This window comes from Giraffa tippelskirchi, chromosome X (assembly GCF_054371585.1).
Source record: "Giraffa tippelskirchi isolate mGirTip1 chromosome X, T2T-mGirTip1v1.2.pri, whole genome shotgun sequence".
NCBI lineage: Eukaryota > Metazoa > Chordata > Mammalia > Artiodactyla > Giraffidae > Giraffa > Giraffa tippelskirchi.
In genome coordinates, this window is record NC_137289.1 from 138,332,658 (window position 1) to 138,354,101 (window position 21,444).

Genomic DNA, 21,444 nt, shown 5'->3' on the forward strand with positions numbered 1-21,444 from the left:
CACTTGGTTTCTGGAATTATTTCATTTTGTTTATACCAATGAGTAACAGGTAAGTTGTTTTCTTCAATCCCAAGGCTGCTCTTAGGCACTCTGGACTGGTTCTACGTGGTCACCAGTACTAGAGCTCAGAAGCTCCTTAGAGTATACATACCTTTGGTAAAGAGGCCTGAAGCACGTTGCCCTAGTTATTTGGTACTGGAAAAATCGGGGGGTCGTACCAGAACTCATTCTGATGTAAGCTCCTCGATTGCTACCTTCTTCATAATAATTAGACGCAGAAAATATAGTAATAACCTGGTTAAAGAGAAAGAACGTCAGGTTCACATACAGTTTGTTCTCAAAAGGTCCTTCAATAAAGTCAGAAACAGCTTAATTCTTAAAAACCAAAAATCATACAAAGTTCAAAATTCATACAAATTATCAAAGTCTAATGGGATTTCCTGTGATTCCACTGAAGAGAAGTAAGGTTTTTAAATCATTGCCCCCATGAGTACTAACTTCTAGGCACTCATCCTCTCAGTGCATGGCCTTACAATCCTGTGTTCAATTTCAGTTCCTTACTGCTCAGTTTTGTAAATTCCCATTTTCCAGCAGGGTAAAGCTTTTGTTTTTCTTTCCTTGTGATATCTGAGCATTCAAAATAAAACTTGTGTAATATCACAGTCCTTTTCTTTTGTCTGTAGCTGACTGATCTACAGGGCTCAGGGCCCCATTCAAACCAGGGCTTCAAGGTCAGAGAAATAGTGGCTAGATAAGGGACCATGATCACTCTGTTGGGAAGCAACCAGTCTTGGGGGTGTGATGGAAGATGAGGAGTCTTGGGAGCATAACACTTGCTCGTGACAGGAAAGCTGATTTAGACCTAGTCCTGCCCAAATGTGCGTGTCACTTCAGACAAGCCACCGCTTTTTTCTCTGTTTTTTTATTACAAATAAACCCTAATGAATACTTGCCTTACCATCTCACAAAGGATGAGACTCCAATGAATTAAGACAGTTAAGAAAAGTGAAAGTGTTGAAATAGAAGGAAAGGCCATGAGATTTGGTATTCCTTTTTAATTATTGCTGTTCACTAAGAGAAAGGGGGGCATCCCAGGACAACTTAGGACCAGAAACCAGCTCCCCAGGCCTCACCTCTCTAGCCTGTCAGACACCACTGAAGAAGTAGAACACAGTGCATTTCAGTGGTTGCTGCCAAACTGCCCACAGTGAGGGATTTGGTAGCGCCCTTCTAGTCAGTGAACAGAAGGGCAGTGTGTTTTGTGGCTCTGTTCTGCACAGGCAAGTACAAAAGGTAAAAGAGAGCAAAGTAGATTCCCCGCCACCTTTCTGTGTTCTGGGAGGATACACTCTTCACCCCACTACTGGAGACTTGCCTGGCGATCAGCATAAAACAAAGTCTTTGTGTGTGTGTACTCAGGGTCCTGTGTCAGTTTCTATTGCTGGGATTAGGAAGATTGGGGAAATAATCAAGTATCTCTTGGGGAAAGGGACAATGAGGCTCCTTCAAACAACCTCTGTGAACCCGACAGTCTCCTGTTCTTGTCTACCAAAGCATGGAGTTCTGTTCTGGGACTAGGGAAGACATCTTCCCACAGCCTTGAGGTCAGACACATCCTGTAAAGAAAGACTAGGCCTCGGGGGAGGGACGTTGGTGAGGAGGTCACCCACACTGTTAGCTTACCTTCCCATCATGGCAGATTTCATACCCTTCAGGCTTACATTCATGAGATCTAACAAGCATCTTCAACTGGTATTTATTAAGAATCTTGGAGGTAACGTCTGGTCCAAAGTAGCAGCCCCCTCCTCGGTTCGTGTTTGGGTAGCAGCCTCTTTTGTCTCTGGGATCACTCCAAAGGACATCGATAACCTTGGAACAACAAACCAGATTAGGCTGTCACTGACAAGTGAGAGTTTATCTTTCTACAGTTCAACTTCTTTTCTGGAAACATTAACCCAAGTTATCACAAAGTCTCACTATTTCTCACCATTTCCTAACTCTAATCCTCTTTCAAAACTGTTTCATACTCATCTCCTCCACGAATCTTTTCCAAAATAATTTCAATGCCCATAGCCACCACAATCCCATTCTATTCATCCCCAGCAACCAACGCAGCAATATTTAGTAATCATCAAGAATCAGCCTTTGGGCTTTTTTAAAATCTACATTTTAAAAATTCTATCTCTATTATTTCACAATTGCTGAATTTACAAGCTCTTTTCTCTTAAAAAGAACTTCATTGCCATGTTCAAAGGAGAAAGTCATTCCCCACAATGAACACACATTTATTTGGTGTTTTCAGTATGTTCAAATAGATAAGCTAGGTCTCCCAGCTATGGTTTTGGCCCTGGTTTTTGTCCTGTTGAATAAATAGCATGAGAAGGCCTTTCCCCATCACAGATAGAGTCAACTGTTCATCCAAGAATAGCTTCTAAAGCATCACCTTCACTTTTTGCCCCACCCCACTTGATGAGTTCATTCTGAGCTTCAACAGTATATTTAGCCACTGACTGGTTTCCACAATGTGTTCTCTTGAATCCACAAGTATGTTATTAGTATAATATTTTCTTTTGGAGTTGAAACAGCAAATACAGGCTACATGATGCTCAGGACTGAAGACGCAAGTTTCTAAGAATTTTTCATAAAATTTGGGGGCTCCCTGTTTGTATCTCTGATCTACATAAAACATTTCTTTCTTTAAACATCTCCTATTGGAGCTTCAGCAGTAGTGTAAAAAACTAGCTTTAAAGCTAAAGCTATGCAACCTTGGAGAACAAACCAGTCAATTCTAAAGGAAATTAGTCCTGAATATTCTTTGTAAGGACTGATGCTTAAGCTGAAACTCCAATATTTTGGCCACCTGATGCGAAGAGCTGACTCATTTGAAAAGACCCTGATGCTGGGAGAGATTGAAGGCAGGAGGAGAAGGGGACCACAGAGGACGAGATGGTTGAATGGCATCACCGACTCGATGGACATGAGTTTGAGCAAGCTCCAGGAGTTGGTGATGGACAGGGAAGCCTGGCGTGCTACAGTCCATGGGGTCGCAAAGAGTCGGACACAACTGAGTGACTGAACTGACTGATGCAACCCTGAGAAAAATCTCTAGGTCTCATTTTATTTAAAATCAGAGGTTTGGGCCAGATGACTTGCAAAGTTCTAACAGACTTTATTTTCTAATTTTTCTTTTTTTTTTTTTAAATTTTCTAATTTTTCATAGTCAAATAGACTGTATTTTCCACATGTTTCCTTGGAGGGCATGAAGAAGCATGTATTTTAAGTTGTGCGGTTATTCCAGTGAGTCCAAGTCAGATCTTAAAAAGACCATCTCACACCAGTCAGAATGGCTGCCATCAAAAAGTCTACAAACAATAAATGCTAAAGAAGGTGTGGAGAAAAGGGAACCCTCTTACACTATTAGTAGGAATGCAAACTGGTACAGCCACTATGGAGAACAGTGTGGAGATTCCTTAAAAAACTGGAAATAGAACTGCCATATGACCCAGCAATCCCACTGCTGGGCATACACACCAGGAAAACCAGACTTGAAAGAGACAAAGGTACTCCAATGTTCACTGCAGCATTGTTTACAATAGCTAGGACGTGGAAGCAATCTAGATGTCCATCGGCAGACGAATGGACAAGGAAGTTGTAGTACATATACACAATGGAACACATTTGAGTCAGTTCTAATGAGGTGGATGAAACTGGAGCCTATTATACAGAGTGAAGTAAGTCATAAAGAGAAACACAAATACTATATATTAACACATATATACGGAATTTAGAAAGACAGTAATGACGATCCTATAGGCAAGGCAGCAAAAGAGACGCAGAAGTAAAGAACAGACTTTTGGACTATGTGGGAGAAGGCCAGGGTGGGATGATTTGAGAGAATAGCATTGAAATGTGTATACTATCATATGCAAAATAGATGACCAGTGCAAGTTTGATGCATGAAGCAGGGCACTCAAAACCGATGCTCTGGGACAACCCAGAGGGATGGGGTGGGGAGAGAGGTGGGAGGGGGTTTCAGGATGGTGGGACACCTGTACACCCATGGCTGATTCATGTCGATGTACGGCAAAAACCATCACAATATATAAAGTAATTATCCTCCAATCAAAATAAATTAAGTAATCTAAAAAACAAAAAAAAGACCAGAAATGGCTGTCCCACTAAACCCGACCCATTTACAGGTCTGGTATTGAAGGGGAGCTAGAAATAAGTGAGGGGGAAAACAGTGAGGTGGAGAGAAAAGAAAAACTGCTCTAGAATGCCAAGTATCTCGTCAGAACTGGAGAAACCCTGCCCTGGGCATCTCCCAAACACTTGAAGATGACTGATTTTTTGATGACTAATTTCAGTGAGAATTAAAACCACACAAAGAAAAGTAGTATCAGGATTTCCTTTCTCCCCCATCAAATTCTAACATGGGCAGAACCCTACCCTACAAATAAATACAATGAAATCCATTTATTTTGCTGGTGTTCATAACAAAAATAATGTTTGCATTTGAAACTGAGTCATATCTGAATTTTACACCATGAATTCATGTTTTGGAGACATGATTTGACCTTTAATAAAATGAAAGTGAAAACATGGAACACAAGGAGGTGCATTTTATAAGGAGAGAATTAACTTCTAAATTCCTACATGAGATGCAAGCCATTTACAGCCAAAATTACCCCAGGAAAACATTCTAAATTACTCTTAAAGCACATTATACATGATTTTGTATATGAAACCTTATACAAACATAGGGATGTGTGAACATTTTATATATGTGATAATGTAAAATATATGATGAATTATATGAAACTAAAATTTTATACTTTTTTCTTTTTGCCAGATGCGTATATTTGAAATCTACATAAATTAAATGTACATATGCTGGAACTCTGTTGAACTAGAATAAGCACTGGACATGAAAAGCTCTTCAGGTGTCACTTGTGTCACTTGGGCACCTACTCGGGCCTTAGCTGACTTAACAAAATGAGGAAGATATAGGTAACATTCACTTTTCTTTGGTTCAAAGTCATAAAGGGTCATAAGGGGTATTAATTTTATAAAAGTGAGCTTCTTCAGAATCATCCATTCAATGAGTTCTGCAATTCTTTTCTTTGTCCAGAATTCATCCACTTGACTAAGTTTACCCAATCCGTGACCACAATACAGATCTAATTCTGAGGCTCACAAAGAATGCTATAAAGGGCCCTTTGCTGGTGAAACAAATTCCTCTCTCTTCTCAACAACATCCTCTCTTCTGAAATGCAAGAGCCTTTGGGGTGGTGAGGGCATGAAAGAGTATTTACAACATTTCTTCCTGAAAATTTTCAAACCAAAAATTGGAAAGGTTTTACTGAATGACAACTTTTATATGACCTGGTCAACAAAACTCTATTTGTGTCTCAGCCTTTAAACCTCTTAAATCCAAAATAAATCCTGCAAGAAGTGTCCCATGCCTGTCTACAGTTTTAAGTAATCCTGTTTCCAAAAGTATGCTTTGGGGAGAGATACTAGCTCTGAAAGATATATTGAAATGTTTCTCTTCTAAGACACTAATACTGTAGACTCACTTCTGTATGTTCTGTTAGTTATGTGTCTTCCTTCCAGCTTTTGAACATGTCATTTTGAAAGCTGTGCTCAGCACAAACCTTCCAGCAGGTACCTAGATGTCTTCAGAGACCTACTCCTGTCTACCCATCACCTCGGTGAATAAGGGGAGACTAGAGTAGTTCATTTCTTTCCTGAGACCTCCTATCACTCTTGTCATCTTTCCCTTCAGAAAAAGAGCATGGGCATTAAAGTCAGGCCTGGGATCAAATCCTGCTCTATCATTCAGTGACTAGCCAAGTGACTACAAAATTTAAATTGCAACTATTTAAAATTACAACTCTGTCCCCTACACCTCAAGTTCATGGTTTCTCCTAACCTTGTTCTAGTTTTAATTTTTTCCATAGAACGTCTCACTTAACATATTTACTTACTATTATATAATTATATATGTAATATAAATAACATGACTTCATATATACACATATATTTATGTTATTTAGCTCCTATGCCTAGAACGTGAACACCATGAGGGAACAGATCTGAGTTCAATTACTTTCTCAAAAGCTTAGAACAGTCTGACACATAGTAGGTACTCAACAAATACTTGTTAAGCAAATTAAGAGAAGAGAGTCTGTCAGGATATAAATAATTAAAATTATTTTTTAAACCTTTCTGGCCTCCTCCTTCTTACACATCTGTCCTAAAGAAAGAGGTTATGCTTGTTTCTATACGATGACTCAGCTTTGAGTACACATATTCCCCCCCCAATCTCAGGGAATATAAGATGAGACTTACATTATAGTCCTCTGTCAGGAATCATGTACTTCCATGATTATGGAACAAACAGCCTATGATCTTTATTGCAATACAGCTCATAGATATTAAGAAATAAAGCAATTGTGTTTTTAATCTGAAAATTTCAACTCTAACTAAAGTGTGCAAGCCCATGACATACCAACAAATGAGGAAAAAAAATTAAAGGTACAATTGAAATTATTAAAATATTGGGAATGAAATCCTGGTCAATTTTACCCTGTGTCAGTTCCAGTCATGTACACTGAGTCTGTAAGACGCCTCATCTACGCTGTTGGAATGAGGGGAGGTTCTATTATAGAATAATGGCCACCAGTTTCCCCCCTCCCACTTCTTAAGGCTCCATCCCTCTATAATTCTAACTCATCCAGGCTTCCAGATGCCATGATATTCTTCTTGTGCAACTCCAATCTTTTTGGCATCATCCTTTTTATTTACCATAACCGTTGTTCTTTGGATTATGGACATCAAAATTTAAGGAGGCATCCTTTCCTACTTGCTGTAGGATGCCTCTTATACTTGGTTTGACTTTTAAATATTTTAGATGCACAAGTCAGTGATGAATTCTATTTCTCCCTTACCATCTCTTCCCTCTCCCTCTCTATCCTCCTTCTTCTCCTTCTCCTTATTGATTAGACTGTGTTTTACATTTTCTAGAAATCACATTTTCAGAAATCACATTTTAGTTCAACATTTTCAGCAATCAAGGTATAAGGGTACAGAATCAAGAAATGAAGACTTCTTGGAGGTAAGCAATTAGAAGAAGGCTAGCAGTTTCATAATACTAGTAGCAAGAAGAGACTAGCTAGACATTTAATTGATAGAATCAGGGAAAGGAACAGATGAGAAAGAACCTTCTGAGGGTCAGAACAAGCCTTGAAGATTGTCAACACTCTCTTTCCTGCAAAGGAGTTCAATTTTAATGTAATCAGATTGTGGAGCTATTTTGTGAGCCCCAGGGCATTATTAAAAACAATAGCATAATCAGCTAGCAAATAGTGAAGGCTAATACTGGGTCTGATACAAAAAGAGGCAGATGGACCAAAGCTTAAAGGAGAAATCAGGGGAAAACATAGCTGAAGAAAGCCTAGCTAAAGCTATAACCATCTGTGGTAGTCAGGGAAACTGTGTGCATGCCCAAGGCAGGACCTCGTGACGCATGACATCAGAAGCTACATACTGAAAAGGAACAGACTTCACTAAATTAGTCCAGACAAGCCAGTAAACAAATAAATGAGAAAAAAAAAAACAAAAAACAAGTAACAACAAGCCCCAGAGGCACATGGGAATAATTAAAGTTACTGTATTGCCTAAAACAAAAAATTACAAGACATGCAAAAAAAAAATTCACAGGGAAAAATAAGCAGACAACAGAAATTGCCTTTGAGGATCAGGAGTAGACAACAAATTCTACTGGAAAATTCTTCAAGAGATGGGAATACCAGACCACCTGACCTGCCTCTTGAGAAATCTGTATGCAGGTCAGGAAGCAAGTTAGAACTGGACATGGAACAACAGACTGGATCCAAATAGGAAAAGGAGTACGTCAAGGCTGTATATTGTCACCTTGCTTATTTAACTTATATGCAGAGTACATCATGAGAAACGCTGGGCTGGAAGAAACACAAGCTGGAATCAAGATTTCCAGGACAAATATCAATAACCTCAGATATGCAGATGACACCACCCTTATGGCAGAAAGCGAAGAAGAACTAAAGAGCCTCTTGATGAAAGTGAAAGAGGAGAGTGAAAAAGTTGGCTGAAAACTCAACATTCAGAAAACTAAGATCATGGCATCTGGTCCCATCACTTCATGGCAAATAGATGGAGAAACAGTGGAAACAGTGAGAGACTATTTTTTTGGACTCCAAAATCACTGCAGATGGTGACTGCAGCCATGAAATTAAAAGATGCTTACTCCTTGGAAGGAAAGTTATGACCAACCTAGACAGCATATTAAAAAGCAGAGACATTACTTTACCAACAAAGGTCCGTCTAGTCAAGGGTATGGTTTTTCCAGTAGTCATGTATGGATGTGAGAGTTGGACTGTGAAGAAAGCTGAGCACTGAAGAATTGATGCTTTTGAACTGTGGTGTTGGAGAAGACTCTTGAGAGTCCCTTGAACTGCAAGGAGATCCAACCAGTCCATCCTAAAGGAGATCAGTCCTGGGTGTTCATCGGAAGGACTGATGCTGAAGCTGAAACTCCAATACTTTGGCCACCTGATGGGAAGAACTGACTCATTTGAAAAGACCCTGATGCTGGGAAAGATTGAAGGTAGGAGGAGAAGGGGACAACAGAGGATGAGATGGTTGGATGGCATCACCGACTCGATGGACATGAGTTTGAGTAAACTGAGGGAGGCCTGGCGTGCTGCAGTCCATGGGGTTGCAAAGAGTTGAACATGACTGAGCGACTGAACTGAACTGAACTAGCAGAAAAGTATTTAAAACCAATTATTATACATATATATGAAACACTTCACTGAGTAAGAACAGAATACATTTTCTTCTCAAGAGCACACAGAGCATTTTTTAAGACAGACCATATGCTAGAGCATTAAAAAAAAAAAGCCTCAATCAGTTTTAAAAGGATTTCAATCATGCTAACTATGTCCTTCAACCACAAATTCAAGTAGAAATAATTAAGAGAAAGAAATATGAGAAATTCACAAATATGCAGAAATTAAACAACATATTCCTAAATGACATATATGTTAAAGAAGAGTAATTAGAGAATTCTCTGAGATGACCGAAAACAAAAGCCCAACATAGCAAAATTCACAAGATGGAGCTAAAGCAGTACTCACAGGGAAATCTATAGCTTCATTAGCAAAGGATAAAGAGTTCAAATGAATAACACTAACTTTCACCTTAGGAAACTAGAAAAAGAACACCAAAATAAATCTAAATCAGAAGGCAAGGAAAAAATAAAGACTAAAGCAGAAATAAATGGAGAGAACAGAAAACAATAGAGAAAAGTAAAAAAAAAAAAAAAAATTGATTCTTTGAAGAGAACAATAAAACTGAAAATCTTAGAGAGACTGACCAAGCAAAAAGAGACTCAAATTACTAAAATCAGAAATGAAAGAAGAGGCATCACTAACAAAGAAATTTCAAAATATATATTTTTAATAAATATATTTCATATACATGTGTATGTTACAATCAACTTTAGGCCAACAAATTAGATAAACTAGATGATTGGACAAGTTTCAAGAAAGACACAAACTCTCAAGGATACCAAGATACAACTACTCAAGAAGTAAAAAATCTGAATAGAACTATATAGCAAGAAAGAAGACTGAATTAGTCATTTTAAAACTGCCTACAAAGAAAAAAGCCCAGGCTCAGATGGCTTCATTGATGAATTCTACTACACATTTGAAGAGTTAATATCAATCCTTCACACAAACTCCTCCAAAAAATAGAAGAGGAGATAATACTTCCTATCTCATCCTATGAGGTCAATTTTACAATAACATCAAAGACATCAGAAGAAAGAAAACTATAGACTAATATCCTTTATGAATATAAATATAAAAATCCTCAAAAAGTAGCAAAATGAAGCCAACAACAGATAAAATGGATTATACGCCATGACCAAGTGGGATTTATCCCAGAAATATAAGATTGGTTTAACATCTGAAATCAATCAATGTAATACACCACATTAGTAGAATAAAGAACAAACAATACATGATCATCCTAACAGATACAGAAAAGCATTTGACAAAGTCCAACACTCTTTCATGGTAAAAAACACCCAAGAAAGTAGGCACAGAAGAGAAATTCCTCAATCTGATGAGGGATAGTTAACATATAAACAAACAACTAATATACTTAATGGGAAAGACTGAATGCTTCCCCCTGATATTAGGAATTAGACAAGGATGTCTACTCTGACCACTTCTATTTTTCAACACTGTACTAGAGGTTCTAGACAGGACAATGAAGCAAGAAAAAGAAATAAAAGGCAGCCAGATTGGAAAGAAAGAAGCATGTTCTTGTTTATATTTAATACAAAGTCCCAGGGAATCCACTAAACACCATTAGAATAGACATGTTTATCAAGGTTCACAACGTGAGATCAGTATATAAAAGTCAATATATACCAGCAATGAACAATCCAAAATGTAATTAAGAAAACAATTCTATTTAATACAGTGTCAAAAGTATTTGGGAATAAATTAGGAATAACTTTAACAAGTGTTTCCATGTATGTGATTACAAAGCACTGTTGAAATGAAAGATCTAAACAAATGGAAAGATATCACACATTCATGGAATTAAAGATACAATATTGTTAAGATTGCAACAGTAACTAAATTGATCCACAAATTCAAGGCAATCCCTACCAAAATTCCAGCTCTTTTTTTTTTTGTAGAGATTGACAAGCTGATTCTAAAATTCATATGGAAATTCAAGGGACCCAGAATAGTCAAAACAATCTTGAAAAAGAAAGCTGGAGAACTCACACTTTCCAGTTTCAAAACTTTCTACAAAGTTATAGTGATCAAAACTGTGTCATCCTGATATACGGATAGACATATAGATCATCAGATAGAATCAAGAGTTTAGAAATAAACCTTCATATTTATGGTCAATTGATTTTTCATAAGGGTGCCAAGAAAATTCAATGAGAGGAACTCTTTTTAACAAATGGTGCTGGGATAATTGGATATCCACATGCAATAAAATGAATTTAGACACCTACCTCACACCATCCACAAAAATTAACTCAAAATGGATCAGACACCTAAATGTAAGAGCTAAAACTACAAAATTTTCAGATGAAAACACAGGAATAAATCTTCACAATTTGGGGTTAGGCAATGGCTTCTTAGATACAACACCAAAACTCAAAGCAAAAGCACTAATCTTTTACTCTGACTGAGTAAAAGGAGCCAGAGACAAAAGACCACACACTGTATGGGTCCTTTTCTACAATACGTCCAGAATAGACAAATCTACTAAGACCAAAAGGTCTAATCTGCGGGGATGGGGAGAGAATGGGAAGTGACTGGTAACAGGTATGTGAAGTTCCTTTTTCAGGTGATGAAAATATTCTAAATTTAGATTGTGGGGATAGTTGTACATTTTGAATATACCAAACTCTATTAATTATATACTTTAAGTGAGTGAATTATATGGTATTTGAATGATATTTCAATTAAGCTGTTAAAATATAATAATGGATTTAGAGAAAAGGATATGATCTGCTTAGAAATGTAAGTCACTTTTTATATATTATTAGGGACAAAATCATCTACGCTGCATCTTCACTGCCACTTTAGTGAACAGTCTGATTACTTACCTGCTCCCATTCCTGCTTTGTTAATTGTTCAGAAAAGGATCCACTTGTTCTGATTCCCTGAGCCACAATGGTTGTACCCACTTTAGTTTTCTTCTCAGCACGGTCTCCATCCATTGGAATTGGTGGCATCAGCACAGATCTCATCTACAAAACAAATTCACGCTTTAGCCAAACCCTATGCTTAGTGTGCTGCATGTAGAAACTTCAGCACTAGTTGCTATTTTGTCTATATTATTATGCCTCAACTCAATGGAAAATACATGATCATCTGTTCCATCTCACCGACCTCCTTCATCTTACGGATGCACTGATTTCTATAAACTGGGCCTGTTAAGCTCTGTTTGTACATTTTTCAACTAGAGACACTGTCTTACAGGGAAAGTTTCCCATTAGAGTTTCTAAAAGACCCCAGAGGCACAGATGTCAGTGGAGACATGTTCTTTGGCATTGTGACAGGAAATGGAAGATGCTAAGGGAAAACTAGTCTCCCTCTGAGCCCTTATCTATACATGGAACTAAGAGAGAACTAATAGGCCTGGAGTTCAGAAACACCTCTTAAGAGGATGGCTGCTTTTCTTTTGGTTTTGTTTTCTGGGAGAAATGAGAGAAAGTATATCCATGTCCAAGAAAGTTCACAAAGGGGACATAAATTGAAAACTTTGGAAGCCTTCTGACTTAAGTACACTGGGTTCTCAGTCTGACCTGCCAGCAATGGAACATTACATCTAATCCTAGTAACAAAGGTGATGTATTTCTTTGAAAACAAAATGTCTTTCTGATAGTACATCAGTTACTATAATCCCTTCTATGTTCCCTTACGTAATTTGAGACTGTAATTTTATACTTGTTTCTTTGTAGCACCATACCTTTATACAAAACAATTTGAAGCAATGGTTCTATTACATTGGAAGCCTTAGTTCAGTGATGGACAATTCTCTGAGAAACTTAAGAAACTTCGAAGAAACCTAAGTTTCTTCTATAAACTAGGGTGTATATAAAATCTTACCTTTATTTTTCAAAAATAAAAGCAAACCATATTCTGAGGTCCTATCTCATTGAGATGGTTGGAATTCAGTTTCAGCTATTATTAGTGAGCTCACAGCCTCCCTCCCTGTCTCCCCCCCAGCAAATGTCTCCATGTCTTAGGCAGAGCAGAGTATTTTGGGAGGACACTTTGGACTTGGATCCACACAACTCACTTCTGATAAGGTCATCAGGCAGGACAAAGCCACATGGTCTCTTAAGTACTGTGGCTCTTCTGTTTTCAAGGCCATGTGGGATCAGGACACTTTGCCCAGTCCTTGCTGGGTGCCACATCATCATTTTCTCCTAGGGGTCCTACTAGTCATCTCTTCCCATAACCTCTACCAAGGAGTTTGAAGAATACTAAAACAGAGGCTTAAGTATTATAGTCTTCCTTCTCTGTCCCTCTGCATTCACCACCCCCTTCCCAACCTGCCCACCTTACAAAAGACCTTTAATGAACCTGCAGTGGAGGTTGTCATCGAGTTCCCCCAACTCTACCCCTCCCCCATGAACAACTAAATCATACAGCAGGTGTAAACCAGGAAGCGTGTTCACCCCTACATTTGGAGGTCCAAACAGATGGGCAAGTGGGGGTTATAAAACTAACTTGAAAATCTGTTTTTGTATCTCATCTAGTAGAGTTCCAAAGGCTTCAACCTACTACTTTCATTACAGTTTAATTATATTTCACACAAAGAACATGTGCTACCAGTTCAACTTCGTTCTAGTAGGGTAGACAAAAAACATACAAGTCAAATTTCTACCTTTAAAGCCAGTCTTAACAGTAGGTGGAACAATGATCCCCGAAGGGGGTGAAATGTGAGGTATCCTGGGAAAATTTCTGGCCTCAAAATTTCTCCCCAGGGTCTCTCTTGGAGACTGAAATTTAAACCTCAGTTTTAAGTATCATGAAAAAGAGGACAGAGTTGGAGAAGACAGCTTTATGTTCAGAGCTTACTCTATGCCATCTTTTTCATCTAGGTAATTACATTTAATCTTCCCAGCAATTCAATATGGTAGGTATTTTTTAGCTTTAGTGCATAGATGTGGGAACTGAGGCTTAGAAATCATTGGTACCTTACCCAGTCACCCAGCCAGGAAGGGGCAGAAGCAGGATGTAATAGATGTAATGTTAGCTACATCTGTCTGATGTCAGAGCGTCACAGTGTTTACTAGGTTAAGGTGGCTCTCAATTTAGGATCTCCACAGAAATAGTAATGGACATTTCAGAGAAACGCTCTTAAATATCTCAAAAAGCCTGAGAAAGGACTGGCTAACCTCAGGAAAGGAAAAGTTTTCAATCTGATCCATTAGTAGTGGCTGCCACGGCTGATTAGTGTTGTTGTCACAGGGCCAGTGGTGGTGGAGTGTCGCATTCCCGCCGTGTGCTTGCCAATATTTGACTGACAAAAACATCATGTTCCCTTGCTCTTGGCTAGAATTATATCCACTCATTATGTTAACAATGACTATCTCATGTTGATTCAAACATCTTATTGGCTTGACTATTTGTTGAGATCCTAAGAAAGGCACCTTAAATTAGGGTGGCCTTAAAATTATTGCAACTGGGATACTTCTGAGAGTAAAGGGAGGTGGTATTAACACCTACACCAAGACAACAGGTGTAAACCAGGAAGTATGGTCATCACTGGGTGAGGCTGGGGAGGGGCTAAGTAAAATCAGCACAGAATCAGGAAAGGAATTGTAAAAAAAGTTTTTATCCAGTTTTATCTTAGGTTTGCCCTATTTCAGTCTTAAATCTCTTAGGAAATATTCAACAAACACTAATACTGACTACATCTTAGGTGCTGGAGTTATATCAGTGAACTAGAGAAGCAGGGGAAGATGGTAAACAAATCATACCACAATCACTTATTTAATTTTGGTAACTGTTATGAAGGATAGGTACAAGGGGCTTGAGAGCATACGGACGGGGACCTGATCTAGTCTGGAGGTCGTGGAGGGCTTTCCAGGGGAGGGGTATGTTTAAGCTGAAATTAGAAGGATGAGAAGGAGTTGGCGACAATATAATCATTCATATGTATATAAAGGTCTAAGGACTCTAAAAACTCAAGGTGAACAGGAATCACATGTCCACATCAAATTAAATTCTGGGTCTAGATTCCCCTTGCCTAGATTGGTAGGAATTTGACTAACAGTCCTGGGAGCAAGGTTCAGGTTTCTCACTAAGACTGAACATGATCACCGGGCTCAGAGCGGCCACTGGTCGTCATGCCCAGGTGGCTCCCCTGTCCCCCTAGTCTGGGGGCACTGGCTGGGCTCTTGACAGGCGGAAGGCAGTTCCAGTCACTCTGCAAAGCCCCGCCAAAGAAGCCTTTCACTAAGCCTCAGAGCTTTAGGCCCCACATAGCCACTTCCCTCAGAGGGTCAATACATATTCCTGCTTGCTTCTGCTGTATTGAATATGGTTATTTAGGTTTAAAATATTAACCCCCTCCCAAAATATCCTGAGCCATTTGGAATATATATGGGACATCACACCAATTCAGAAACAAACGGCTGTATGATTCTACTTCTACAAGGCTCCTGGAGGAGTCAAATTCTTAGAGCTATAACACAGAATGGTGGCTGCCAAGGGCTGGGGAAGGTGGAATTGGAAATTAGTGCTTAATAGGTAGTTTCAGTTTGGGAAAATGGAAAATTTTAGAAATAGATGGTGGTGACAGTAGTGACGGTTGCACAATGATGTGAAAGTACTTAATGCCACTGAACTGCACACTTAAAAATGGTTAAAGTGGTAAACTTTATGTTGGTATATTTTACCACAATATTAATTAATTAGAAATTTTAACTTTTTAAAAATCAGGATTTTTCACTTTTAGAAACCATTATGAAATGCCGATATTTTCCCACTTTCACCATGAATTTTTAAAAATATATTTTCCATATGTAGAAGTTATCAATTTAGTTCTTTATCATGCAATCATGGATTTTCTTAAAATTTTTACTCATTTTTTCAGAGTTACAGCAATCACTAAAACATGAATCTATATAAAACAATACATGAAAGGAGGTATGTATCCCTTTGCAAATCTTTGAGACAACATTCATGCAAACATTGCTTCTTACTTTGTTTCTTTCTATACGGTGGAGTAAATTCAAGTCTGTGGACTCTGATATCCCTCCATGTATGACCAGGACTTCATTGTCAATGATTGTACCAATTGGGAGCCAGGTATAGACCTCTTCCAAGATTTGTAAGATTTTTTTTCCGTGCAGCTGTAAGTAAGAGCTTGAGTAAGTTTGTTTTTCTGATAGGTTCAATTTTACTCAATAGCCCCAACATATGGACAAAAACCAACAGTTTTCATGCCACCCAAACTAGGTCAGGATGGACACACTAACCAACAAGCATGCATTAATCATGTCTTTTAATTCTCTGTTTTTGATACTTTGACTTGCTGACCCCAGGGGAAGAGACTGCCCCTCCCAAGGCTAGTTAATTCCTAGAGATAGTAAGGAGTTGTCTTTTGTATGTAAAGCAGGGTGCCTTTCATATGCAAATCAACCTACCCAGAGCTCATCCTCCCAAGTAGTCCTTTACAGATTTAACCAGCCTGCCAACGCAGGAGACATGAGAGACGTGGGTTCCATCCCTGGGTCAGGAAGATTCCCCTGGAGGAGGGCATGGCAACCCACTCCAGTATTCTTGCCTGGAGACTCCAATGGACAGAGGAGACCAGTGGGCTACAGTCCATGGGGGTCACAAAGAGTCGGACACAACTTAGCAGCACACCCAGGGCCACTATTTCCTGCTCCAATCACCCCAGGGCCAGCCAGATACCAGGCAACCATGGACAGCTTGTAAGCCCCAGAGCCTGCTGAAATTACTCAAACGAGCCAATCCTAAACCTGCTTACACTGCCTCACCCATTTCTTCCTGAGAAAACCACAAAAAGGCTCTTGCCACTGCCTCTAACTGACCCTGAGGTGCAGCCCCATACGGTGTGGTGTTCCACTGACTTCAGTTTCTAAGGAATTGTGAGTAAAAACCTTTCCCTTCATGACAGTCATTTCCATGTTTTACCAAACCTGAGTAAAACAAATCCCAGGTATCTTTGAAACAACAGAGTTTGTATCTGTGTTAAAACTCACACAGAAGTCACAATGAAAAAGCTTGGTTTAGTCCAGAAAGAAAAACAGGTCTTCACCATAGCCAGGGCTTCCTTTTGTGCTTTTATTGGCCTGGATTCTGATTAATTCTCCCATCACCCTTCTTGAAGCTTTTTCTTTTTTTAAACATCTATGTATAAACAGCAAAGAGGATGTAAAAAAAAAAAAAAGTAGACGAGTCTTACCTTATATTTATGTAAAATTTCTTTCGTGAAACCATACCTGAAAAAAACAGTGGGATTTCAACTCTTTCACTGAATGTTGATAACACCCACTTGTGTGAGTCAAGTCATGCAAAAAAGCGAGTCCTTGACATCTTACTATCACAAGTATCAAGAACTCAAGCAACTAGACTTCAGTTGGAACTATTACTTACTCAAGTCTTTGCTAGGCACTATGGGAAAGAACAAAGGCAGCTGATGACATCATCCCTACCCTCAAGGAGTTTAGAGTATAGCTGGGAAAAGAAGATAAATTTTCATGAAACCAATACAAGACAACTTAAGAAATATGTGGTAGGCACTGGTGTCTAAGTACTGCAAGTATTCAGAGATGTGTGCTGTGGCCACTGAGGGAAGGTATGTGGCAGAATGCTTTTCATTTAGATAGAATTTCTCAGACATCCTATACCTTACGGTAAATGAATGATTAGGAGGGAAAAAAGACCAAACAAAGACAAAGAAAAGCCTAGAATGTAATAAGTTGGTTCTTAATACTCTCTCTGACATAGCTCATGTAATGGTATTAACAGTTTTAATAGAAAGTGTCAGGAAGTTTAATGCCTGAATAGCAGTCACTAAAAGGGATTTAATGATGAGATGTTTTTTCCAATACTTTCCTTGCCTTAAGATAATAATATATACCTTGAACACCCAACAAAGTGAAGTCAGAATGTAGCATACTCACTCCAGGTTTCCACACAAATCATGTCATGTGAAGCTTCTACAGTGTAACATGATGTTTCCTGAAATGAATTCAGTCCTGCCTATTCAACAGCACCTCAAATCAGCTTACCCCCAACTGAACTCATCATTCTCCCTCAGCCCAACTTTTTCCTCTTATTATGTTCACAATATCAGTGATATTGCAAATTCAACCTAGGAACCTGGAGGTCATCTTGATTCTCTCTTCTTTCAAGTCCTTCATATCATGTTACCAAGCCTTAAATTATTGCCTAAACGCCTCTTGAATCTATCTACTTCTTTGTGTTTCCATCTCCCAGTCTAAGTGAGAATCCATCACCTATCTCTTCAACTCTTATATTTCCTACCAGCATCCCCATATCCATTCTTGTCCTTCACCAAACTACCCTTAATGCTGCATCTTACAACACAAATTTTATAATACTCTTCAATGATTTTCTCCTGTCCTCAGAAGAAAGCTCAAATTCCTCTGCAATAATTTCTTACGTCTCCAGCCCTATCAGGTACCATCCTGTTCTTCAGTTTATGCTTCTCCTATCCTGAACTTCTTGCAAGTCTAAAAAGTCCTTTCTCAAGCTCTGCCTAAGTTGTCTCTTCACTGTGGAACACTGTTTCCCATCCACTCGTGCCATGGTCCTCTCTTGGTTGCCTAATTCATCCTTCAGATCTCAGGCTAATGCCATATTTCTGTGGGAGAACCTTCCAACCACCTCTCAGACAGGTTGGATCTCCCTCTTTACAAATTCATCACACTTGAAAAACCTGCTCAACTGGTGTCTTCCCTGCTAGATGTAAATTCTCGGAGGGCAGGGGCCACGTCTCTTTCAGTAACCATTCAGCACTAGATGCTGAAGCTGAAGCTCCAACACTTTGGCCACCTGACACGTAGAGGTGACTCAGTGGAAAGGTCCCTGATGCTGGGAAAGACTGATGGCAGGAGGAGAAGAGGGTGACAGAGGATGAGATGGATGGATGGCATCACCAACTCAATGGACATGAGTCTGAGCAAACTTTGGGAAATGGTGAAGGACAGGGAAGTCTGGCATGCTACAGTTCATGGGGTCACAAAGAGTTGGACAACTTAGATACTGAACAGCAACAACAAATATAACTGAATAGCTAAATAAATGGAAGAATAAATGGCATGCCCAAATATTTTGAGCTATATTACACATATGTATTGAGCTATATTTTATATATATGTATGTATATATATGTATATATATATATATATATATATATCCTCTGAAAATTGCCTTCGGATTTTTTTTCCTTCATATTTAGCATTTTCTTTCATACCTGAGGGTTAGAACTGAAACTCTTGTTTTCAGGCCAAGTGCCAAAACTGCCCCAAAGAGAAAACTCATCAGTTGCTGAGCTTTGATCCAGGCACTCAAAAGCCCAGGACTGAAGCATCTAACATGCCATGCCTTCTACTTCCCTAGTGCAAACTGGATTCTGTTTTTTCATAAAACAAGAAACAAAAGGAAAAGAAAAGGAGGAGAGGAAGAAGAGGAGGAAGGGAAAGGGGAAAGGAGGAGGAAAGAAAGGAAAGAAGAACATTTGTCACTTACTGTGCCTTTCACAGCAAAAACTGGTAAACCACTTAACCAATCTTTATTCCCCAAACTTCCAGTGAGTCAGATAGCTGAAATGCTATGTTACAGCTGTTCTCAAATATGTTTATGAACAACTATGCCAGAAGCAATCACCATGTCATAAAAAAATATACACACCAGTGAAAAACACAGTACTAGTTTCCGAGACAACTTCTGAGGCAAGCCAAAAGAGTATCGAGAGAATGAGTCCATCTAAACCTGCTCATAGAACAACCACACCACCAAACCTGGCTTACCTGACACGTCTAGAAAGCACACAATTTGGCTTGGGAAGGGTGGGCATGTGAGGAAGAACGTAATAGAAGGGAGAAGGAAGGATCGGAAGAAAAGATAGGAAGGGAATTTTAGAGCAATTTATACTCACACAGTAGAGGATTGAGGGAGGTAAACTGGGGTAAGAACTGAGATCTTCCTTGAGATTCTCATCCCTACTTCTCTACACTCACCTCTAACTCTCTGCTAGGAACTAAACATGGTAGCATTTTCCAGAACAGGAAACAAAAGAGGAAATCTATAGGGCTAAGTTACCTCATATTCATCATAAAATCCTCATGGTTGCCTCTGTTCAAGTGCAGGTCATTTGGGTACACAAGAAAACTCACAAACAGGATCATTAGGATCTCCATGGAATTTTTTCCTCGATCTACAAAATCACCATTAAAAACATATGGGTTGGTCACTGAGGGGAGACCATTCTGTGGAAGGAAGAGGGGGGAAAAGGAGCAGTTAAAAGAATGTACTTTTAAAAGTAAGGTTTTGTACTTAACGTTCACATGGATATGGAGAAAAGAGGCTGAGTCAGTTCTTCCACTGGAAAAAATCTGCTCACCCACTCAAGCCAATTTCACTCTTCCAGGGCAAAGGTGAAAGGTTTCACTCTTCTCCTGCAAGAGACCTTTCGGAAGTAAAGAATTAGCTTGGGACAGGAAGACTCCAGAGGGATGGCTCATCCTACTCACTACCACCCATGAAAACTATGAGTTTTCTCTGAAAGGACCTGATAATTACCCTATTAAAAATGGATTCTTTCATCTCTTCCTTGGATAGAAGAGGGAAAAACATTGAACTAAGTAACAGCCAGAAGTCGTTCATTCTAAGGGACCCTCTGTTTAATTTCTCTAGGCTGTGATTCTCTCAATTTGTAAAAACAACCCCATCCCAGATCAAAAATGAGAGATAGGATATGAAAGCACTCAGGAAAGTGTAAGGTACTGTCCAACTGTGAGCAGAGCTAATACACCATCAGTCCACTCTGATACAATTACACCAGGTGTTGGAGGCATGTGTTCTTGACTGCTCAGCAACCAGAGCCATTATTTGTTGTTTAATATGTTGATTACCACTCCTGAGCATGAGATAATACTTTAAAATATAGTGTTAGCACAAAAAAGGACTGGGATTAGGACAAAGGTCTGGTCTTTATAGCAGCTATTCTTTCCTTTACTTCTGTATTAGTAAACTCTAAGATAAAACACGCCATGCCTGGTAGAGAAATGGTTGAGTACATTTTTATTGCATAGTAAGATAATTCAAATGTCTAAAAAATACAGTACAAAAAGAAAATTTTAAGTACTCATATATTCTAATATATGTCCTCTTTCAAAAAAGTTACCTTCAAGAAGTAATTCCCACATTCTAGTTATGTTAATCTTTTTCAAATGATTTTCGATTTTCTCTTTTGTTAGGTTTCAAATTATATAAGAAAATATTATTACTTTATACTCACCATCTAGTATTTATACATATTTTAAATTGTTCATATCAATATGACAGAAATAGTTGAAAAAATAAAATACAAGTTGTAGCATATAACTTAGGAATTCCAGAAGTCAGTATGCAACAAAACATGTTCTGAAGGCAACTGGAAAAGAGCAAGCAAGCAGTGGTGTAGTGTTCTGGGCCAGAAGACTTATTCTCTAATTCAGCTTCACTATTACCTATGTGTCCCCGGGCAAGTTATTTGATCATTATGAACTCTAGTTTCCTCATCTGTTAAATGACAACTTCCATGCTTATCACACAGGGCTACTTTAGAACTCAAATGAGACTGTAG

At 38.8% G+C, this 21,444-nt stretch overlaps 1 protein-coding gene across 3 annotated transcripts in view; it reads right to left on the minus strand.

Moving 5' to 3' along the window:
- Positions 1-21,444, minus strand: part of PPEF1 (protein phosphatase with EF-hand domain 1) — a 108,729-nt gene that overhangs the window by 16,257 nt on the left and 71,028 nt on the right. For all 3 annotated transcript variants that reach the window (XM_081566540.1, XM_081566537.1, XM_081566538.1), the window contains 6 exons: positions 19,920-20,086; positions 17,035-17,071; positions 15,806-15,955; positions 11,690-11,833; positions 1,684-1,869; positions 152-294 (listed from right to left, as the gene is read on the minus strand). In XM_081566540.1, coding sequence (XP_081422666.1) covers positions 152-294; positions 1,684-1,869; positions 11,690-11,833; positions 15,806-15,955; positions 17,035-17,071; positions 19,920-20,086 — 827 coding nt within the window. The remainder of the gene's footprint in view (positions 1-151; positions 295-1,683; positions 1,870-11,689; positions 11,834-15,805; positions 15,956-17,034; positions 17,072-19,919; positions 20,087-21,444) is intronic.